Source organism: Dendrobates tinctorius, unplaced genomic scaffold (genome assembly GCF_039654945.1).
Source record: "Dendrobates tinctorius isolate UK_male_01 unplaced genomic scaffold, ASM3965494v1 ptg000139l, whole genome shotgun sequence".
In the NCBI taxonomy this organism is placed as follows: domain Eukaryota; kingdom Metazoa; phylum Chordata; class Amphibia; order Anura; family Dendrobatidae; genus Dendrobates; species Dendrobates tinctorius.
The window spans coordinates 9,958,305-9,981,307 of record NW_027361807.1 but is presented as its reverse complement, the minus strand read 5'-3'; the positions used below and the strand labels follow the sequence as shown (position 1 = coordinate 9,981,307).

The window sequence follows — 23,003 nt, the reverse complement described above, 5'->3', positions numbered from 1 at the left end:
TATGGATCTTAAACGTAACTGGAAGAGCCAATCGAAAAGAAACAGGATTAAGAATCTCCAGAATCTTATAAGGTCCAATGAATCTTGGCTTGAACTTAGGAGACGCAACCTTCATAGGAATATTCTTATTCTTTGACGACAACCAAACCATATCACCCACTTTAAACCGTGGACCAATGGTCCTATGCCGGTTGGAAAACCGTTGGGCTTTTTCCTCAGAGAGGGACAACTTATCCACCACTTGGTCCCAAATCTGCTGCACTCTCTCTACCACAGTGTCCATACTTGGGCAGGTCGAAGATTCCATTTCCCCTGAAGAAAATCGAGGATGAAACCCAAAGTTACAGAAAAAGGGCAACATCAAAGTGGCAGAACTAGCTCTATTGTTTAGCGCGAATTCGGCCAAGGGCAAAAATGAGACCCAGTCATCCTGATCATCAGATATAAAACATCTCAAATAGGACTCCAAAGTCTGGTATGTTCTCTCAGTCTGCCCATTGGTGTGAGGATGAAACGCAGAGGAGAAAGATAACTGAATTCCCAGATTGGAACAAAAAGTTCTCCAAAATCTGGAAACAAACTGGACTCCTCTGTCCGACACAATGTTCTCAGGAATCCCATACAACCGAACCACCTGTTGTAATAACAAGGGCACCAACTCTGAAGAAGATGGCAACTTTGGGAGTGGTACAAGATGGATCACCTTAGAAAATCTATCATAAATCACCCAGATAACAGTCATTCTCTGAGAGACAGGAAGATCAGAAATAAAATTCATTGAGATATGGGTCCATGGCCTCTTGGGCACCGGCAGGGGCATCAACAACCCACTAGAACGAGAACAGGGTTTAGACCGAGAACAAATCCCACAGGACTGCACAAAATTCCTGACATCACGAGATAAGGCAGGCCACCAAAAATACCGACTCACCAAATCTCTGGTACCAAAAATACCTGGATGATCAGCCAACGCGGAGCAATGAATTTCAGACATCCCTCTCTTCCTCCACTGGTAAAGAACATACAATTTTCCTATAAGGCAACGCTCAGGTTTGTCCTCCTGAAATTCCTCCATGGCACGTCTCAAATCGGGCGAGATGGCGGAAAGAACTACCCCCTCACCTAAAATGGCAGCAGACTCGGTCACAATAAGGAAATCCGCAAAGAAACTCCTAGAAAGGGCGTCCGCCTTAACATTCTTAGTGCCCGGAAGAAAAGAGACCACAAAATTAAAACGCGTGAAAAACAAGGCCCACCTAGCCTGCCTAAGATTCAAGCGTTTGGCTGATTCAAGATAAATCAAATTCTTGTGGTTGGTGAGGACCACAACTTGATGTCTATTCCAGCCAATTCTGCATTGAAAAAGTCAAATGGTGCTCCTTCCCTTCCAAGCTCTGCCATGCGCCCAAACAGTGTTTTACCCCCACACATTGCAAAACAACTTTTGGGGTCCAATTTCTCCTGTTACCCTTAGGAAAATAAAAAATTGGGGGCAAAAATATCATTTTTGTGGAAAAAATACGATTTTTTTTATTTCCATGCCCGGGCGTTATAAACTTCTGGGAAGCCCTTGGGGGTTCAAAGTGCTCACCACACATCTAGATAAGGGGGTCTAGTTTCCAAAATGGGGTCATTTGTGGGGGGTTTCCACTGTTTAGGCACATCAGGGACTCTCCAAAAGCAACATGACACCCGCAGACCATTCCATCAAAGTCTGCATTCCAAAACGTCACTACTTCCCTTCCAAGCCCCGACGTGTGCCCATACAGTAGTTTTCTCCCACATATGAGGTATCAGTGTACTCAGGACAAATTGGACAGAAACTTTTGGGGTCCAATTTCTCCTGTTACCCTTGGGAATAAAAAGAAATTGGGGACTAATTGATCATGTTTGTGGAAAAAATACGATTTTTTTATTTTCATGCCCGGGCATTATAAACTTCTGTGAAGCCCTTAGGGGTTCAAAGTGCTCACCACACATCTAGATAAGTTCCTTAGGGGGTCTAGTTTCCAAAATGGGGTCACTTGTGGGGGGTTTCCACTGTTTAGGTACATCAGGGGCTCTCCAAAAGCAACATGACACCCGCAGATCATTCCATCAAAGTCTGCATTCCAAACGTCACTACTTCCCTTCCTGTTACCCTTGGGAATAAAAAAAAATTGGGGACTAATTGATCATGTTTGTGGAAACAATATGATTTTTTTATTTTCACGCCCAGGCATTATAAACTTCTGTGAAGCACTGGGGGGTTCAAAGTTATCACCACACATCTAGATAAGTTCCTTGGGGGGGTCCAGTATCCAAAATGGTGTCATTTGTGGGGGGTTTCCACTGTTTTGGTACATCAGGGGCTTTCCAAACGCGACATGGTATCCGATCTCAATTCCAGCCAAAAACGTCAAATGGCGCTGCTTCCCTTCCGAGCTCTCCCATGCGCCCAAATAGTGGTTTACCCCCACATGTGGGGTATCAACGTACTCAGGACAAATTGCACAATAACTTTTAGGGTCCTGTTACCCTTGGAAAAATAAGAATTGAGGATGAAAAGATCATTTTTGTGGAAAAAATATGATTTTTTAATTGTACGGCTGTATGTTATAAACTTCTGTGAAGCCCTTGGGGGTTCAAAGTTCTAACCACACATCTAGATAAGGTCCTTGGGGGGTCTAGTTTCCAAAATGGTGTCATTTGTGGGGGGTTTCCACTGTTTTGGTACATCAGGGGTTTTCCAATTGCGACATGGTGTCCGATCTCAATTCCAGCCAAAAACGTCAAATGGCGCTGCTTCCCTTCCGAGGTCTACCATGCGCCCAAATAGTGGTTTACCCCCACATGTGGGGTATCAGGGTACTCAGGACAAATTGCACAATAACTTCTGGGGTCCTGTTACCCTTGGGAAAATAAAAATTGGGGGTGAAAAGATCATTTTTGTGGAAAAAATATGATTTCTTAATTGTACCGCTGTATGTTATAAACTTCTGTGTAGCCCTTGTGGGCTCAAAGTTCTCATCACATATCTAGATAAGTTCCTTGGGGGGTCTAGTTTCCAAAATGGTGTCATTTGTGGGGGGTTTCCACTGTTTTGGTACATCAGGGGTTTTCCAATCGCGACATGGTGTCCGATCTCAATTCCAGCCAAAAACGTCAAATGGCGCTGCTTCCCTTCCGAGCTCTGCCATGCGCCCAAATAGTGGTTTACCCCCAAATGTGGGGTATTAGCGTACTCAGGACAAATTGCACAATAACTTCTGGGGTCCTGTTACCCTTGGGAAAATAAAAATTGGGGGTGAAAAGATCATTTTTGTGGAAAAAATATGATTTTTCAATTGTACCGCTGTACGTTATAAACTTCTGTGAAGCCCTTGTGGGCTCAAAGTTCTCACCACATATCTAGATAAGTTCTTTGGGGGGTCTAGTTTCCAAAATGGGGTCACTTGTGGGGGGTTTCCACTGTTTAGGTACATTAGGGGCTTTCCAAACGCGACATGGCGTCCAATCTGAATTCCAGCCAATTTTGCATTGAAAAAGTCAAACGGCGCTCCTTCCCTTCTGAGCTCTGCCATGCGCCGAAACAGTAGTTCCCCCCCACATGTCAGGTATCAGCGTACTCAGGACAAATTGCACAATAACTTTTGCAGTCCAATTTCTCCTGTTACCCTTGGTAAAATAAAAAAATTGAACCTGAAGTATTTTTTTTGTGAAAAAAAGTTAAATGTTAATTTTTTTTTTTTAAATATTCAAAAAATTCCTGTGACGCACCTAAAGGGTTAATAAACTTCTTGAATGTGGTTTTGAGCACCTTAAGGGGTGCAGTTTTTAGAATGGTGTCATTTTTGGGAATTTTCTATCATATAGACCCCGCAAAGTGGCTTAAAATGTGATGTGGTCCGTAAAAATAAAATGGTGTTGCAAAAATGAGAAATCGCTGGTCAATTTTTAACCCTTATAACTTTTTAACAAAAAAAATTTTGGTTCCAAAATTGTGCTGATGTTAAGTAAACATGTGGGAAATGTTACTTATCAAGTTTTTTGTGTGCCGTATCTCTGTGATTTAAGGGCATAAAAATTCAAAGTTGTAAAATTGCAAAATTTTCAAAATTTTCGCCAAATTTCCGTTTTTTTCACAAATAAACGCAAGTTATTTGTATGAAATTTTACCACTAACATGAAGTACAATATGTCACGAGAAAATAATGTCAGAATCACCGGGATCCATGGAAGCGTTTCAGAGTTATTACCTCATAAATGGACAGTGGTCAGAATTGTAAAAATTGGCCCGGTCATGAACGTGCAAACCACCCTTGGGGCTTAAGGGGTTAAACGCCGTCTTCCATTCATCCCCATGCTTCATGCGAATAAGATTATACACCCCCATGAGGTCAAGCTTAGTAAACCAGCAGGCACTTTTAACTCTGGAAAATAAATCTGAAATCAGGGGTAACGGGTACTGATATTTAACAGTGATTTTGTTAAGGGAACGATAGTCAATACAAGGCCTTAATGAACCATCTTTCTTGGTCACAAAAAAAAAAACAGCACCTAAGGGTGAAGAGGATGGTCTAATATGACCCTTCTCCAACGACTCCCTGATATAAGATCGCATAGCATCATGTTTGGGTACCGATAAGTTGAAAAGCCGACCCTTGGGAATTTTACACCCGGGCATTAACTTAATTGCATAGTCATAACTCCTATGAGGAGGCAAAGACGCAGACTTACTCTCACTAAATACATCAGAAAAATCAGCCAAATAATCAGGAATATCATGAGACTGGGGAGAGGTGGAGAAAACAGGAGTGTCACTAAGAACACACTGACAACCCCAACTCACCTTAGACACAGATTTCCAATCCAAAACAGGATTGAGTTTGCAACCAGGGAAAACCCAGAACAATAGTATCATGCAAATTGTGCAGCACCAAAAATTTACAATTTTCTTGGTGGTCCAGGGTGACCCGCATTACCACCTAGGTCCAAAACGGGGGTTTATTCTCCGCCAAAGGAGTATAATCAATACCCCTCAAAGGGATAGGAGTCCGCAGGGGTATCATAGGAAAACCACAACGTTTAGCAAAGTCCAAATCTATCAGATACAAAGCTGCTCCTGAATCCACAAAAGCCTTAACGGAAAATGTAGATAAGGAGCAGATCAGAGTAATTGCCAAAAGGAACTTAGGTTGTACACTGCCCACAGCAAATGTGTGCGCAAAACGTTTCTCTTGTTTAGGGCAGACAGAAATAGTATGAGAGGCGTCCCCACAAAAAAACACAGCTTATTACGCCTTCTAAACTCCTGACGTTGTGCCCTAGACAAAACTCTATCACATTGCATGGGTTCAGACGTTTGTTCAAAAGGCGGCAATGCCTCTCGTGTAATCTTACGTTCACGTAAACGCCGATCAACTTGAATAGCTATTGACATAGAATCATCAAGGAAATACCACCATAACATCCTTTACGGTTTCTGATAAACCCTTCCGAAAGACAGCTGCTAAGGCACCGTCATTCTATGTAGTAAGGACCGCCCACTTTTGGAATTTTTGACAGTATAACTCTGCAGAATCCTGACCCTGGTTCAATGGTGAGTTAGGCTTCAAGGCAAGAAATAGTTTACAATTATTCTTAAAATTCAAAAATTTAGACCGATCCCCAGAAAACACATCAGGAGTAGGGATTTTTGGTTCAACAGCAGGTGATTGAGTGAAATAGGCGGAAATTCCCCGCACTTCAGCAGCGAGCTGCTCAACACGATCAGACAATTGCTTAATCTCCATTAAAGAAAAAAAATCCTCCTACGGCCCAAGAGAAAAAAAAAAAGAGGAAAAAATATATATATAAAAAAACTGACACTTTTTTTTTACAATCCTCTCCTGTTTTTGAGTACCCTAGAATCTGCAGTTTAGACTGGAGATTCTGTTATAATTGGGTCACTGAGGAGGAAAGCAAGTCCAAGCTAAGCCACAGAAAACCAGAGAGGTTGGTAACTAAGCGGATTGCAGACCCCTGATCCTATCTACACAACTAGCAGTAGCCGTGGAGCGTACCTACGATGATTCTAGACGCCTCGACACAGCCAGAGAACTAAATAAGCCTAAAGCAAGGTTGCAAGCCCCGCCGCTCATTATGTCATAATGGTTGCCTATGGGATGGAAGATGTGTGATGGGTATATGGGCACTCGACTATGGGATGGCGGATATGTATGATGGGTATATGGACATGGGATGGAGAATATGTATGATGGGTATATGGGCATGGGACTATGGGATGGAGGATGTGTGATGGGTATATGGGCACTCGACTATGGGATGGAGGATATGTATGATGGGTATATGGGCACGGGCCTATGGGATCGTGGATATGTATGATGGGTATATGGGCACGGGACTATGGGATGGAGGATAATTATAATTTGCTATAACTAAGCACAGTTAGTTACTATGCCCGGGCAGCGCCGGGCTCTTCAGCTAGTTACCTATATACTCTCAGGCTGTATATACCTACTGATTCTAGTCTCCTTGATTTCGTTGTGGGCTAAATGTTATTTCCTTTTTTGGATACTCATACCCTGGATGTTTTGGACATATAGACCAGGTTGGCAGTTATTGGAATGTATCTTCTTTTAACACAGCTTTTATTCATGATTTGTCATAAAGTTTGCTCACTTTATGGCATTTAGCTTCTGGTATCTTTTCTGAATTTTTGGCCCATAATGTTAGCCTATGCATTGAATGCAAGCCCTGCCTGTTATGATTGGGTCACCGAGGAGGAAAGCAAGACCAAGCTAAGCCACAGAAAACCAGAGAAGTTGGTAACTAAGCAGATTGCAGAACCCTGATCCTATCTACACAACTAGCAGTAGCCGTGGAGCGTACCTACGATGATTCTAGTTGCCTCGACACAGCCGGAGAACTAAATAAGCCTAAAGCATGAAAAGGGAAATCTAAACTGCCCCAGAGCAGACCCCAAAGGAATAGACAGCCCCCAAACATATACTGTTGGTGAGACAAGATGAAAACACAAACGCAGGTAGGAAAATAGGCTGAGCAAACGATGGGGCCCACACTAACTAGACAGGACAGGAAAGGAAAGACACTGTCTGCAATCACGCAAAAAAAAAACTGCAAAAAATGCCCAACACGTCTGATAGAAAAATACTGAAGTCACTAGACTTCACCCACTATATCAGCACGCTGGCATATTCTGAGAGCAGAGCAAAAAAGAGGCCAATCTGGTAAGGGACAAAAACAAACTGGCACAAGCAATAACATAAGGATGGAAATTCAGCACAGCCCCAGCCGGGACTGGCTGACCACATAAAACTGAATAGACAAAACCAAATCAAATATGAGCAATAGCAAAAGAACACTTAGCTTGAGCATACAGTGATTGAGCTGTAACTAAGACCTCAGGAGGCAGGAAAAAATCACCAGCAGGGATAGAGGCAGTCAGCTATCTTAAATCCAGTCAAAAACTCCAGATGTCCAATCGTCCTCCTCATTATCAGGTGGCAGGCCTCTGTTAATTAGATCCGCTCCATTACCTCCTGTAACCACCAGAGGGTGCCCGGAAAGAGAACTCGCGACCACTCTGTCAATATAACCAGCTCCATTACCTTCACTAGTAACCAGAGGTAGGCCAGAAAGTGAATTCACAACACCTGCCCCAAAGTTACACGCACCCCAATAACCCTTTGAACCAACATACTGGATGGCCACATGAAACCAAAGTTCACATTATTCATAATTTGCTACTCCCATAATGCTAGTCTATGCATTTAATGCAAGGCCTGCCCTGCCCCAAAGTTACACGCCCTCCAATAACCCTTTGAACCAACGTACTAGATGGCCACATGAAACCAAAGTTCCCATTTTTCTTAATTTGCTAATCCCATAATGTTTGCCTACGCATTGAATGAAAGGCTTGCCTTGCTCCAAAGTTACACACACCCCATTAATTCTTTGAACCAATGTACTGGATGGCCACATGAAACCAAATTTCCCATTTTCTTAATTAGCTACTCCCATAATGTTAGCGTATGCATTGAATGCAAGGTGTTATGAACGGGTAGCCGAGGAGAAAATAAAAAACAACACAAGCTAAGTCTCAGAAAACCAAAGAGGTTGGTAACTATACAGACTGCAGATCCCAGATTCTAACCACACAACTAGTAGCAGTCGTGGAGCATTCCTAGGTTGGTCCTAGACGCCTTGTCACAACCGGAGAGCTACATAAGCCTAAAGCAGGAAAAGAGGAAAACTAACTGCCCCAGAGCAGACCCCAAAGGAAAGACAGCCCCCCACATGTTTTGATGGTGAAACAAGATCAAAACACACAAAGGCAGGAAAATAGGCTGAGCAAACGACGGGGTCCGACTAACTAGAAAGGACAGGAAAGGAAAGACACTGTCTGCAGTCTGCCAAAAAACCCTACAAAATGTCCAACACAACTGATAGCAAAATTAACCCTGAAGTCACTAGACTTCTCCCACTATATCAGCACTCTGAAATATTCTGAGACAGAGCAAAAAGAGGCCAATCTAACAAGGGACAAAAAAAAGGCAATTTGGCATATAAGAGTGGAAATTCAGCACAGCCCAGCCGGGCTGGCTGACCACACAAAAAACTGAAAAGACCAACAAGAGCAAGTGTGAACATTAGCAAATAAACAAACTTATCTTGAAAGACTGGAACAAAGCTGAGTCCCAGACCTGAGAAGCAGACTGAATCACCAGCAACAGGATAGGGCGTCGGCTGTCTTATATCCAGTCTGATACTCCAGAGATCCAATCATTATCTTCCTCAGCAGGTGGCAGATCACTACCACTTAAACCAACCTCACTACCTCCCGTCACCACCAGAGGGAGAACGGAAGGGGAACTCTCAACTGGTGGAGCAGAAAATGAGCTCATAACAGCAAGGCCTGCCGTGCCCCAAAGTTACATGCACTCCAATAACCTTTTGAACCAACGTACTGAATGGCAACATGAAACCAAAGTTCCCATTTTTATTAATTTGCTACTCCCATAATGTTTTCCTACGAAGTGAATGCAAGGCCTGCTCCAAATTTGGATGCACTCCAATACCCCTTGGACGAGACGTGGAGGAGGGCCTCCTAAAATTCTTTTCCCAATTTAAAGGAGCAGGTCTCCTATACTTGTAATGCCAATGAGATAAGTGTATGGGCTGACGACAAACATTTCCCCTGGGGGGTACACCTCAACATACAGTATAAACTTTTTTTTACGGTCATCATAAACACCCTTGGAAAAAAAAAAAACCTGGCTGTTGTGTAGATACGCAGGATGCAGTGAAGAGACAGGAGTCAGAGTGAACCTAAAATGTAACTTTTATATATATATATATATATATATATATATATATATATATATATATATATATATGTATATATATATATATATATATATATACACACAGTGGGGAAAAAAAGTATTTAGTCAGTCAGCAATAGTGCAAGTTCCACCACTTAAAAAGATGAGAGGCGTCTGTAATTTACATCATAGGTAGACCTCAACTATGGGAGACAAACTGAGAAAAAAAAAATCCAGAAAATCACATTGTCTGTTTTTTTTTCATTTTATTTGCATATTATGGTGGAAAATAAGTATTTGGTCAGAAACAAGCAAACAAGATTTCTGGCTCTCACAGACCTGTAACTTCTTCTTTAAGAGTCTCCTCTTTCCTCCACTCATTACCTGTAGTAATGGCACCGGTTTAAACTTGTTATCAGTATAAAAAGACACCTGTGCACACCCTCAAACAGTCTGACTCCAAACTCCACTATGGTGAAGACCAAAGAGCTGTCAAAGCACACCAGAAACAAAATTGTAGCCCTGCACCAGGCTGGGAAGACTGAATCTGCAATAGCCAACCAGCTTGGAGTGAAGAAATCAACTGTGGGAGCAATAATTAGAAAATGGAAGACATACAAGACCACTGATTATCTCCCTCGATCTGGTGCTCCACGCAAAATCCCACCCCGTGGGGTCAGAATGATCACAAGAACGGTGAGCAAAAATCCCAGAACCACGCGGGGGGACCTAGTGAATGAACTGCAGAGAGCTGGGACCAATGTAACAAGTCCTACCATAAGCAACACACTACGCCACCATGGACTCAGATCCTGCAGTGCCAGACGTGTCCCACTGCTTAAGCCTGTACATGTCCGGGCCTGTCTGAAGTTTGCTAGAGAGCATTTGGATGATCCAGAGGAGTTTTGGGAGAATGTCCTATGGTCTGATGAAACCAAACTGGAACTGTTTGGTAGAAACACAACTTGTCGTGTTTGGAGGAAAAAGAATACTGAGTTGCATCCATCAAACACCATACCTACTGTAAAGCATGGTGGTGGAAACATCATGCTTTGGGGCTGTTTCTCTGGAAAGGGGCCAGGACGACTGATCCGGGTATATGAAAGAATGAATGGGGCCATGTATCGTGAGATTTTGAGTGCAAACCTCCTTCCATCAGCAAGGGCATTGAAGATGAAACGTGGCTGGGTCTTTCAACATGACAATGATCCAAAGCACACCGCCAGGGCAACAAAGGAGTGGCTTCGTAAGAAGCATTTCAAGGTCCTGGAGTGGCCTAGCCAGTCTCCAGATCTCAACCCTATAGAAAACCTTTGGAGGGAGTTGAAAGTCCGTGTTGCCAAGCGAAAAGCCAAAAACATCACTGCTCTAGAGGAGATCTGCATGGAGGAATGGGCCAACATACCAACAACAGTGTGTGGCAACCTTGTGAAGACTTACAGAAAACGTTTGACCTCTGTAATTGCCAACAAAGGATATATCACAAAGTATTGAGATGAAATTTTGTTTCTGACCAAATACTTATTTTCCACCATAATATGCAAATAAAATGAAAAAAAACCAGACAATGTGATTTTCTGGATTTTTTTTTCTCAGTTTGTCTCCCATAGTTGAGGTCTACCTATGATGTAAATTACAGACGCCTCTCATCTTTTTAAGTGGTGGAACTTGCACTATTGCTGACTGACTAAATACTTTTTTCCCCACTGTATATATATATATATATATATATATATATATTTGCATCTATAAGGGCTTTCTTGAGTAACCGAAAAGCTAACAACAGTTATCCTCATTAAACAACTAACTGGAGATGGTGAGAGAAAACCTGAAAAAAGCCAAGCAAATAAAATAGTAATAATAATAAGGGGAATAAAAACAATGTGGCAGAATAAAATAGCCATCTCCAGTTAGTTGCTTAATTTCACACCGGATGGTCTGCCATCTATTTTTGGGAGAGGGCACACTGGTCACTCATTTATTCACTGGTTTTTAATTTTATTACCATATTATCCTCTTTCTAATTGCAACAGCTATTCTCGCAGGGATCAGAACAATAATACACAGGTAACTCGAACACGACTACCCGGTCGGAACCAGTAACTATGGGGGCCACGTTGTGGCCGACTACGGGTCCAGGAGCTACAGGTTATCAACTACGACGTGTCACTTGTCCTCGGATCTCAATTCCAGCCAATTCTGCATTGAAAAAGTCAAATGGTGCTCCTTCCCTTCCAAGCTCTGCCATGCGCCCAAACAGTGTTTTACCCCCACATATAGGGTATCAGCCTACTCAGGACAAATTGCACAACAACTTTTGGGGTCCAATTTCTCCTGTTACCCTTGGGAAAATAAAAAATTGGGGGCAAAAATATCATTTTTGTGGAAAAAAATATTTTTTTATTTTTATGGCTCTACGTTATAAAATGTTGTGAAGCACTTGGGGGTTCAAAGTGCTCACCACACATCTAGATAAGTTACTTGGGGGGTCTAGTTTGCAAAATGGGGTCACTTGTGGTAGGTTTCCACAGTTTAGGCACATCAGGGGCTCTCCAAACGCGACAAGACATCCACAGACCATTCCATCAAAGTCTGCATTCCAAAACGTCACTACTTCCCTTCCAAGCCCCGATGTGTGCCCATACAGTAGTTTTCTCCCACATATGGGGTATCAGCGTACTCAGAACAAATTGGACAACAACATTTGGGGTCCAATTTCTCATGTTACCCTTGGGAAAATAAAAAAAATTGGGGACTAAATGATCATGTTTGTGGAAAAAATATGATTTTTTTATTTTCACGTCCGGGCGTTATAAACTTCTGTGAAGCACTTGGGGGTTCAAAGTGCTCACTACATATCTAGATAAGTTCCATAGGGGGTCTAGCTTCCAAAATGGGGTCACTTGTGGGGGTTTTCAACTGTCCAGGCACATCAGGGGCTCCCCAAACGTGACATGATGCCCTATCTCAATTTCAGCCAATTTTGCGTCAAACAGCGCTCCTTCCCTTCTGAGCTCTGCCATGCGCCCAAACAGTGTTTTATCCCCACATAAGGGGTATCAGCGTACTAAGGACAAATTGCACAATAACTTTTGTGGTCCTGTTTTCCTTAGGAAAATAAAAATTGGGGGTAAAAAGATCATTTTTGTGGAAAAAATTATTCTTTTTAATTTTACGGCTGTACGTTATAAACTTCTGTGAAGCCCTTGGGGGTTCAAAGTTCTCACTACACATCTAGATAAGTTCCTTGGGGGGTCTAGTTTTCAAAATGGTGTCATTTGTGGGGGGGTTTCCACTGTTTAGGCACATCAGGGGCTCTACAAACGTGATATGGCGTCCGATCTCAATTCCAGCCAATTTTGCATTAAAAAAGTCAAACGGCGCTCGTTCCCTTCTGAGCTCTGCCATGCGCCGAAACAGTGGTTCCCCCCACATATCAGGTATCAGCATACTCAGGACAAATTGACAAATTGCACAATAACTTTTATGGTCCAATTTCTCCTGTTACCCTTGGTAAAATAAAAAAAATTGGACCTGAAGTAATTTTTTGTGGTTTTGAGTACCGTCAGGGATTCAGTTTTTAGAATGGTGCCACTTTTGGGTATTTTCTATCATGTAGACCCCTCAAAGGGACTTTAAATGTGATGTGCACCCTAAAAAAATGGTGTTGTAAAAATGAGAAATTGCTGGTCAACTTTTAACACTTATAACTTCCTAACAAGAAAAACTTTGGTTCCAAAATTGTGCTGATGGAAAGTAAACAAATGGTAAATGTTATTTATTAAGTTTTTTGTGTGCCATATCTCTGTGATTTAAGGGCATAAAAATTCAAAGTTGGAAAATTGTGAAATTTTCAAAATTTTCACCAAATTTCCATTTTTTTAACAAATAAATGCAAGTTATATGAATGAAATTTTACCATTAAGATGAAGTACAATATGTCATGAGAAAACAATGTCAGAATCACCGGGATCCATGGAAGCGTTCCAGAGTTATTACCTCATAAAAGGACAGTTTTCAGAATTGTAAAAATTGGCCTGTTCATTAACATGCAAATCACCCTTGGGGGTAAAGGGGTTAAAGAATGTTAGATCCACTGTGCACGAACAACAGAATCAGAGCCTGGCTGCATGATGGCAGCAAGGTATGCCTCTCCTACAGCATTGCAGCATTTCAGAGAACGCATAGTTGAAAAACGGGTGCCAGTTTCTAAAAGAACTCTTAAATATACACATGTGATAAGGACCTGTTAGTCAACTAGAACAAAGTGTGGAAAAGCCGACCGGGGAAGCATTTGGTTAGTCACAGTCTCTCTTTAGGCTACATTCCCATGATCAGGAAGTAGCAGCGCTTTGGATGCAGAGTATTTTAGCTTAGTTCTATTGAACGCAGGTAAATCCGCATGTGTTCAGTGATTCATGCAGATTTACCACATTCAGGACATTGTATTGATGAAATTTCTGTTGCAGAGACGAGAATCTCCACAAGAGAGATTGAAATGCTGCAGTCCTGAGAGATGCGCTGCATGTCAGTGAAGCGCCCCAGGGGCCGTTGGTTACTCGGTACCGGGCCGGTGTCTTAAAGGGGAAGTGTCGTGGTGGCAGTGACCCGGTCCATGGCCCCAAGCGTTCATGTAAAAATTAAGGGAATGAATAAGGAATAAAGTCTGTGTATAAATAAGTTTGTGACGCCACCTGTGGTATCTGGTCAGGGTGACCAGCGCTGCAGGGCAGATCCTCTGGGTCAGATGGTGTGATGCAGCACAGATGTAATAGCTCTCCACAGGCAGAGCTGTAGTCCCAGGGCAGTTGAGAGAAATTTGGAAATGGTGAGGTAGTGTGGAGTAAAAGGGGGTAGCAGTGCTGGGTTGTGTCGCAGGAAGAAGACAGATGACACAGTTGAATGCAGTTCAAAGACTTTACTCACAGTTCTGGTGCACACAGATGCCCGCCTCAGTGCTTTGTTCTTCAGGTGAGGGGTCCAGCCAACTTCCAGGTGAAATGAAGTACACCCTTCCAGCACTCCCTGTCAGTATGTACCTTCCCTGGCCGTCTCCACAATGCTGCTTTCCACTTTCCCTCCTTTCCAGCAACTCACAGTCAGTGTCCCTGGCCAGCAGCAGCGAATCCTGTCAGACAACGTATACAATCCGCTTCTTTGATTCTATATAGCTGCCTTTCTGGTGAGAATAACTGTGGTAATTTGCTGTGGCCCATACAGTGACCACAACTGTCAGCTTGCTAGTTGAGTTCGATATACACTCCACTAGGCTAGGGGCTGAGACCCTTTTGCGACCTGGTTCCTTCCTCCACCTGAAGTCCGTCAGCGTGGAATGAGACCCACGGGGAGCACGCTTCACCTGTGCCTCTGGAAGAACCCCTTTCCTGTTCAGGGAGCTTTCTGTCCAAACCAATCCGTCCAGCACCTCCTACTGCCAGGAGCTACTCCAGACACGTCCTGTCTCCTCCCCTCCCTCTGAGGGAATTCACCTCCCATCCTTCAATTCTCCCTCTCTCTTCCTATGCTCCGCCCATCTCCCAACACCCTTTATCTACCAAGCAGGGGCCATAAAGGGTTCTCTGCTATTCTACGTGTGTGTCCTTATGGATATGTTATTCTCAGGCTTACTGTGCGCTGCTTGACCAGGATAAAATCACCACAACATGAGAGATTTGACCATTTAATTCCCAACGCGTTTCAAAGTGTGAACCACTTCTTCTTCAGGGGATGACATGTCATCCCCTGAAGAAGAAGTGGTTCACACTTTGAGACGCGTTGGGAATTAAATGGTCAAATCTCTCATGTTGTGGTGATTTTATCCTGGTCAAGCAGCGCACAGTAAGCCCGAGAATAACATTATATCCATAAGGATTCCTATTGGAGGTCACGCAGTGGACCTTCGGGCGTGCAGCAAGCTGACGGCGGGTTTATATGCTTATACCTCTCCTGGAAAGGGTGAGTAGACTTCTGTCATATCTATTCAATTGTCCATCAGATAAGACCCTATTGCGCTTTTCTGTTTCCTAGTTTCAGTATATTGATTCTACGTGTGTGTGGGATGCGGGTGTGGAATGTGGTCAGGTGTCTCCATCTTACCTGGTCGTGGGATACCACACCTCTGGGTGAGGTGCAGTACCTCTGTGGCGACTGAACCCTCAGGGGTGCCACATCAGTTTCCACAGGTGATCCGTAGGCGCACATACATGAATAGTGGACAAGGGATATCTAGAAATCCCATCCACTATGCTGTAACATCTGGACGCTATGGTTTTCATGCTGCATAAATGTGCAGTGTCAAAACCGCAGCAATTCCTGATCGTGGGCACATACTCTTACAGTCACCAATTAGCTTTTCATACTATGTTTTCTCTGAAAAGAAAAAGACATACCTGGCTGCAATCATGTAGCCAGGCTCTTAATAATGCAGCCCGTGGTTTTGATCACAGCTGTTTTTCTAGGAATTGCTCCTAGAACTGTATGTGTTGACATTTTGCCCTATGGAGAAAATTGTGTCCTTTACATTTCTTCAAAATTGCAACACATATGGGAGCTTGTGGGATGTGGTAAAAATGGAAACTATTTAAGCCCCTAAGTATGAATATTATTTTTCATGTCCACAAAAAATGTAATATGACTTCTGTGCTAGATGTTTTTAAAATCATTTAACAAGAAAATGGAATTGATAGTAGAGAAAAAAGTAAACTTACCTCCAAATCTTTCCAGCATACTTTGTACCTCTCCACTACAAAAAAAAAAAAAAAGTAGTTAAAGAATATAGACTTTTGGAGACTTTTTTTTTCTTTACTTATATATACAGTTGTGGCCAAAAGTATTGACACCCCTGCAATTCTGTCAGATAATACTGTTTCTTCCTGAAAATGATTGCAAACACAAATTCTTTGGTATTATTAACTTCATTTAATTTGTCTTAAATGAAAAAACACAAAAAGAATTGTCCTAAAGCCAAATTGGATATAATTCCACACCAAACATAAAAAACAGGGTGGACAAAAGTATTGGCACCTTTCGAAAAATCATGTGATGTTTCTCTAATTTGTGTAATTACAGCACCTGTAATTTACTTACCTGTGGCACCTAACGGGTGTTGGTAATAACTAAATCACACTTGCAGCCAGTTGACATGGATAAGTTGAATCAACCTCTGTCCTGTGTCCTTGTGTGTACCACATTGAGCATGGAGAAAAGAAAGAAGACCAAATAACTGTCTGAGGTCTTGAGAAACCAAATCGTGAGGAAGCATGAGCAATCTCAAGGCTACAAGTCCATCTCCAAAGACCTGAATGTTCCTGTGTCTACTGTGCGCAGTGTCATCAAGAAGTTTAAAGCCCATGGCACTGTGGCTAACCTCCCTAGATGTGGACGGAAAAGAAAAATTGACAAGAGATTTCAACGCAAGATTGTGCGGAAGTTGGATAAAGAACCTCGAATAACATCCAGACAAGTTCAAGCTGCCCTGCAGTCCGAGGGTACAACGGTGTCAACCCATACTATCCGTTGGTGTCTGACTGAAAAGCGACTATGTTGTGAACTCATTTTCTGGTTTACCTCTGGCTTCTGGTGAGGGTGGTGGAGCTGGATGTGTTGACAGAGGAGTCGTGAGTTCTCCATCCGGGCTCCCTCTAGTGGTAACAGTAGGTAATGAAGCTGATCTAAATGGCAGAGACCTGCCACCTCAGGATGAGGACTGTGAGTGGACATTAGGAGTCTCTGACTGGATTTAAGACAGCCGACTACCTAATTTTGTGCTGGTGATTTTTTCCTGCCCTGAGGTTCTGGTTTCCAGTTCTGTTCCTGCCTTCTCAAGCTAAGTGTGCTCTGCTATTTTTTCACATGAGATTTGGTCTATTTACTCAGTTTTTGTGGTCAGCCAGCCCCTGCTGGGGCTGTGCTGAATTTCCATTCTTATGTCTCTGTTTATGCCAGTTTGCTTTTTGTCCCTGATCAGATTGGTATATTCTGAAGACAGAGCAAAAAGAGACCAAAGTGCTGATATAGGGAATTGAAGTCTAGTGACTTCAGGGTTTTTGTTATCAGAAAGTGTTGGACATTTTCTGGCAGGGTTTTGTGCGTGATTGCAGACAGCATCTTTCCTTTCCTGTCCTTTCTAGTTAGTGTGGGCCCCATCGATGCTCAACCTATTTTTTCTATCTGTGTTTGTGTTTTCATCTTCTCTCACCAACAATACATGTTTGGGGGCTGTCTATTGCTTTGGGGTCTGCTCCGGGGCAGTTTAGATTTCCCCTTTTCTTGCTTTAGGTTTATTTAGTTCTCCGGCTGTGACGAGGCGTCTAGGATCATCGCAGGTACGCTCCACGGCTACTGCTAGTTGTGTGGATAGGATCAGGGGTCTGCAATCTGCTTAGTTACCAACCTCTCTGGTTTTCTGTGGCTTAGCTTGTTTTTCCTCCTCGGTGACTCATTCATAACAGAATCACCAGCCATACCGCATATTCTAGGGTACTCAAAAGCAGGAAAAAAAAAAAAAAAGTGTCAGAATTTTTTTTTTTTATATGCATTTTTTTCCTCTTTTTCTCTGGGGCTGTAGGAGGATTTTTTTCCTTAATGGAGATTAAGCAATTGTCTGATCGTGTGGAGCAGCTCGCTGCTGAAGTGTGGGGAATTTCCGACTATCTCGCTCAATCACATGCGGTTGAACCCAAAATCCCTACTCCTAATTTGTTTTCTGAGGATCGGTCTAAATTTTTGAATTTTAAGAATAATTGTAAACTATTTCTTGCCTTGAAGCCTAACTCATCGGGGAGCAGGTTAAAATTGTCATCTCCTTGCTGTGCGGTGATCCCCAGGATTGGGCGTTTTCTTTCACACCTGAAAATTCTATTCTAATGTGGATGCATTTTTTCAGGTCTTGGGGTTGTTGTATGATGAACCTAATGCTATTGATCAAGCTGAGAAAGCCCTATTGGCATTGAACCAGGGTCAGGATTCTGCAGAGTTATACTGTCAAAAATTCCGAAAGTGGGTGGTCCTTACTACATGGAATGATGGTGCCTTGGCAGCTCTCTTTCGCAAGGGTTTATCAGGAACCGTAAAAGATATTATGGTGGGATTTCCTGTTCCCTCTGGTCTTGACGATTCTGTCATTAGCCATTCAAGTTGATCGGCGTTTATGTGAACGTAAAACTAAACGAGAGGTGTTGCCACCTTTTGAAGAAACGTCTGAACCTATGCAATGTGATAGTTTTGTCTAGGGTGCAACGTCAGGAGTATAGAAGGCGTAATAAAAGCTGTGTTTTTTCTGTGGAGATGCCTCTCATATTATTTCTGTCTGCCCTAAACGAGAGAAACGTTTTGCACACACATTTGCTGTGGGTGGCGTACATCTTAAGTTTCTTTTGGCAATTACTCTGATCTGTTCCTTATCCACATTTTCCACCAAGGCTTTTGTGGATTCAGGAGCGGCTTTGAATCTGATGGATTTGGATTTTGCTAAACGCTGTGGTTTTCCCATGATACCTCTGCGGACGCCTATTCCTTTGAGGGGTATTGATGCTACTCCTTTGGCGGAGAATAAACCTCAGTTTTGGACCCAGGTGATAATGCGGGTCGCCCAAGACCACCAAGAAAATTGTAGATTTTTGGTATTGCATAATTTGCATGATACTATTGTTCTGGGTTTTCCCTGGTTGCAAATCCATAATCCAGTTTTGGATTGGAAATCTGTGTCTGTGGTGAGTTGGGGCTGTCGGTGTGCTCTTGGTGACACTCCTGTTTTCTCCACCTCTCCCCAGTCTCATGATGTTCCTGACTATTTGGCAGTTTTTTATGATGTTTTTTAGTGAGAGTAAGTCTGCGCCCCTGCCTCCTCATAGGAGTTATGATTGTGCAATTGAGTTGAGGTCTGGGTGTAAATTTCCCAAGGGTCGGCTTTTCAACTTATCAGTACCTGAACACGAGGCTCTGCGATCTTATATTAAGGAGTCATTGGAGAAGGGTCATATTAGACCATCCTTTTCACGCTTTTTTTTGTGGCGAAGAAAGATGGTTCATTAAGGCCTTGTATTGACTATCGTTCCGTTAACAAGATTACGGTTAAATATCAGTATCCGTTACCCCTGATTTATTTATTTTCCAGACTTAAGGGTGCCTGCTGGTTTACTAAGCTTGACCTCGGGGGGGCGTATAATCTTATTCGCATCAAGCATGGGGATGAATGGAAGACGGCGTTTAATACTCCGGAGGGACATTTTGAGTACCTGGTGATGCCTTTTGGGCTCACTAATGCCCCTTCTGTCTTCCAATCCTTCATGAATAATATTTTCCGGGACTTTGTAGATAAGTTTTTGATCATCTATTTGGATGATATTCTGATCTTTTCCAGTGATTGGGATTCTCATGTGGAACATGTTCGAACTGTGTTTCGGATTTTGAGGGAGAATTCCCTGCATGTTAAGGGATCAAAATGCCTTTTTGGGCTACAGAGGATTTCATTTTTGGGATTTATTTTGTATCCGTCAACTATTGAAATGGACCCGGCCAAGGTATAGGCCATTTATGATTGGGTTCAGCCCACTTCTTTGAAGGCTCTCCAGAAGTTCTTGGGTTTTGCTAATTTCTATCATAAATTTATAGCTAATTTTTCTGGTATTGCCAAACCTCTGATTGATCTGACCAAGAAGGGCGCTGATGTGCTGAATTGGTCTCCAGAGGCTGTTTTGGCATTTCAGGAGCTGAAGCGGAGGTTCACTACTGCTCCGGTTTAACGGCAACCTGATGTCTCACTTCCATTTCAGGTAGAGGTAGATGCTTCGGAGATTGGAGCAGGAGCTGTTTTGTCCCAAAAAGATCCAGTGACTTCTAAAATGAATCCCTGTGCCTTCTTTTCCCGAACGTTCTCCCCATCTGAACGCAACTATGATGTGGGGAATCGGGAATTGTTGGCCATGAAGTGGGCATTCGAGGAGTGGAGACATTGGTTGGAGGGAGCTAGACATCAAGTTGTGGTCCTTACTGACCACAAGAATTTGATTTACCTGGAGTCGGCCAAACGCTTTAATCCTAGACAGGCTAGGTGAGCCTTGTTTTTCATGTGTTTTGATTTTGTGGTCTCATTTCTTCCGGGCACTAAGAATGTTAAGGCTGACGCCCTTGCTAAGAGTTTCTTTGCTGATTGTCCTATTGTGACCAAACCTACTACCATCCTAGGTGAGGGGGTAGTTCTTTCTGACATGTTGCCCGATTTCAGACGTGCCCTGGAAGAATTTCAGGAGGACAAACCTGAGCATTGTCCTATGGGAAAATTGTATGTTCCTGACCAGTGGAGGAAGAGAGTTGTTATGAATGAGTCACCGTAGGAGGCAAAAACAGAAATACTAGCTAAGTCCAGAAAACCAGAGAAGTTAGCAGCTATCGGATTGCAGACCCCTGAACCTAACAACAACAACTAGCAGTAGCCGTGGGGGGTTCCTACGGTGCCCTAGACCCCTCGATCACAGCCGGAGAACTACATAGCCTAAAGACAGAAAGGGAAATCTAAACTGCCCCAGAGCAGACCCCAAAGCAATAGGCAGCCCCCAACATATAATGACGGTGAAGCAAGATGAAAAAACACTCACACAGATAGAAAGATAGGCTGAGCAAATGATGGGGCCCAAGCTAACTAAATAGGACAGAATAGAAAAGCTGCTGTCTGCAATCCGCCAAAACCCTCTCAAAAGCAAGAGCCAACAGACTGATAGGGAAAAAAGCCCTGAAGACGCTAGGCTTCAAAAAGACTATATCAGTACTCAGGTATTATCTGAAGACAGAGCAAAAAGGAATTCAGCTCACCCAGCAGGGAAAGGCAGAAATCCAGAAAAACAAGGCAAAACAAAACCAAAACACAAATGCAAAAAGTAGAGCAGAAAATTTAGCTTTTGAGGAGCAGGAATCAGACTGGTCTCCAAGAATCCCTCAGAGTAATCACTCGCAAGGCAGAAGGGCGTCAGCTGCCTTATATCCAGTCAGCAATCCCAGTCATCATTCTGCTCAGGTGCTTTGTAATCAGCCTCACTACCTTCCTTCACCAGAAGAGGGAGTTCATCAGACCTCAATGGTGAAGGGGAAAATGAACTCACAACAGAGAGTGAGTGATGTCTGAAGTTCATTGCTCTGCGTTGGCTGGTCATCCAGGTATTTTTGGTACCAGAGATTTGGTGAGTCAGTCTTTTTGGTGGCCCGTCTTATCTCGTGATGTCAGGAATTTTGTGCAGTCTTGTGGGACTTGTTCCCGGTCTAAACCCTGTTCTCGTTCTAGTAGGTTGTTGATGCCCCTGCCAGTGCCCAAGAGGCCATGGACCCATATCTCAATGGATTTTATTTCTGATCTTCCTGTCTCTCAGAGAATGACTGTTATCTGGGTGATTTGTGATAGATTTTCTAAGATGGTCCATCTTGTACCACTCCCAAAGCTGCCATCTTCGTCAGAGTTGGTGCCCTTGTTTTTACAACAGGTGGTTCGGTTGCATGGGATTCCTGAGAACATTGTGTTGGACAGAGTGGTCCAGTTTGTCTCCAGATTTTGGAAAGCTTTTTGTTCCAAGCTGGGAATTCAGTTACCCTTCTCCTCTGCGTTTCACCCACAGACCAATGGGCAGCCTGAGAGAACAAACCAGGCTTTGGAATCTTATTTGAGATGTTTTATATCTGCTGATCAGGATGATTGGGTCTCATTTTTGCCCTTGGCCGAATTCGCCCTAAATAATAGAGCTAGTTCTGCCACATTGATGTCACCCTTTTTCTGTAACTTTGGGTTTCATCCTCGATTTTCTTCAGGTCAAGTGGAATCTTCAGCCTGCCCAGGTGTTGACACTGTGGTAGAGAGAATGCAGCAGATTTGGGACCAAGTGGAGGATAAGTTGTCCCTCTCTCAAGAAAAGGCCAGCGGTTTTCCAACCGGCATAGGACCATTGGTCCCCGGTTTAAAGTGGGTGATATGGTTTGGTTGTCGTCAAAAAATATCTCTATGAAGGTTGCGTCTCCAAAGTTCAAGCCAAGATTTATTGGACCTTATAGGATTTTGGAGATTCTTAACCCGGTTTCTTTTCGATTGGCTCTTCCAGTTACGTTTAATATCCATAACGTGTTTCATAAGTCTCTGTTGAAGAGGTTTGTTGAGCCAGTGGTTCCTATGGCGGCACCTCCTGACCCTGTGTTGGTTGAAGGTAATATGGAATATGAGGTAGAGAAAATACTGGATTCTCGTCTGGCTAGACGGAGACTCCAGTATTTGGTCAAGTGGAAGGGTTATGGCCAGGAGGACAATTCTTGGGTCCCTGTCTCTGACATTCATGCCGACAGATTGGTTCGTGCTTTTCACCGTTCCCATCCTGATCGGCCCGGTGGCATGAATGAGGGTTCAGTGACCCCTCCTCAAGGGGGGTACTGTTGTGAACTCATTTTCTGGTTTACCTCTGGCTTCTGGTGAGGGTGGTGGAGCTGGATGTGTTGACAGAGGAGTCGTGAGTTCTCCATCTGGACTCCCTCTAGTGGTAACAGTAGGTAATGAAGCTGATCTAAATGGCAGAGACCTGCCACCTGAGGAGGAGGACTGTGAGTGGACATCAGGAGTCTCTGACTGGATTTAAGACAGCCGACTCCCTAATTTTGTACTGGTGATTTTTTCCTGCCTTGAGGTTCTGGTTTCCAGTTCTGTTC

At 43.2% G+C, this 23,003-nt stretch overlaps 1 protein-coding gene across 3 annotated transcripts in view; it reads right to left on the bottom strand.

Annotated features, from left to right (window-relative positions):
* Positions 1-23,003, bottom strand: part of SYCP3 (synaptonemal complex protein 3) — a 187,870-nt gene that overhangs the window by 114,471 nt on the left and 50,396 nt on the right. For all 3 annotated transcript variants that reach the window (XM_073545008.1, XM_073545010.1, XM_073545009.1), the window contains exon 4: positions 16,037-16,071. In XM_073545008.1, coding sequence (XP_073401109.1) covers positions 16,037-16,071 — 35 coding nt within the window. The remainder of the gene's footprint in view (positions 1-16,036; positions 16,072-23,003) is intronic.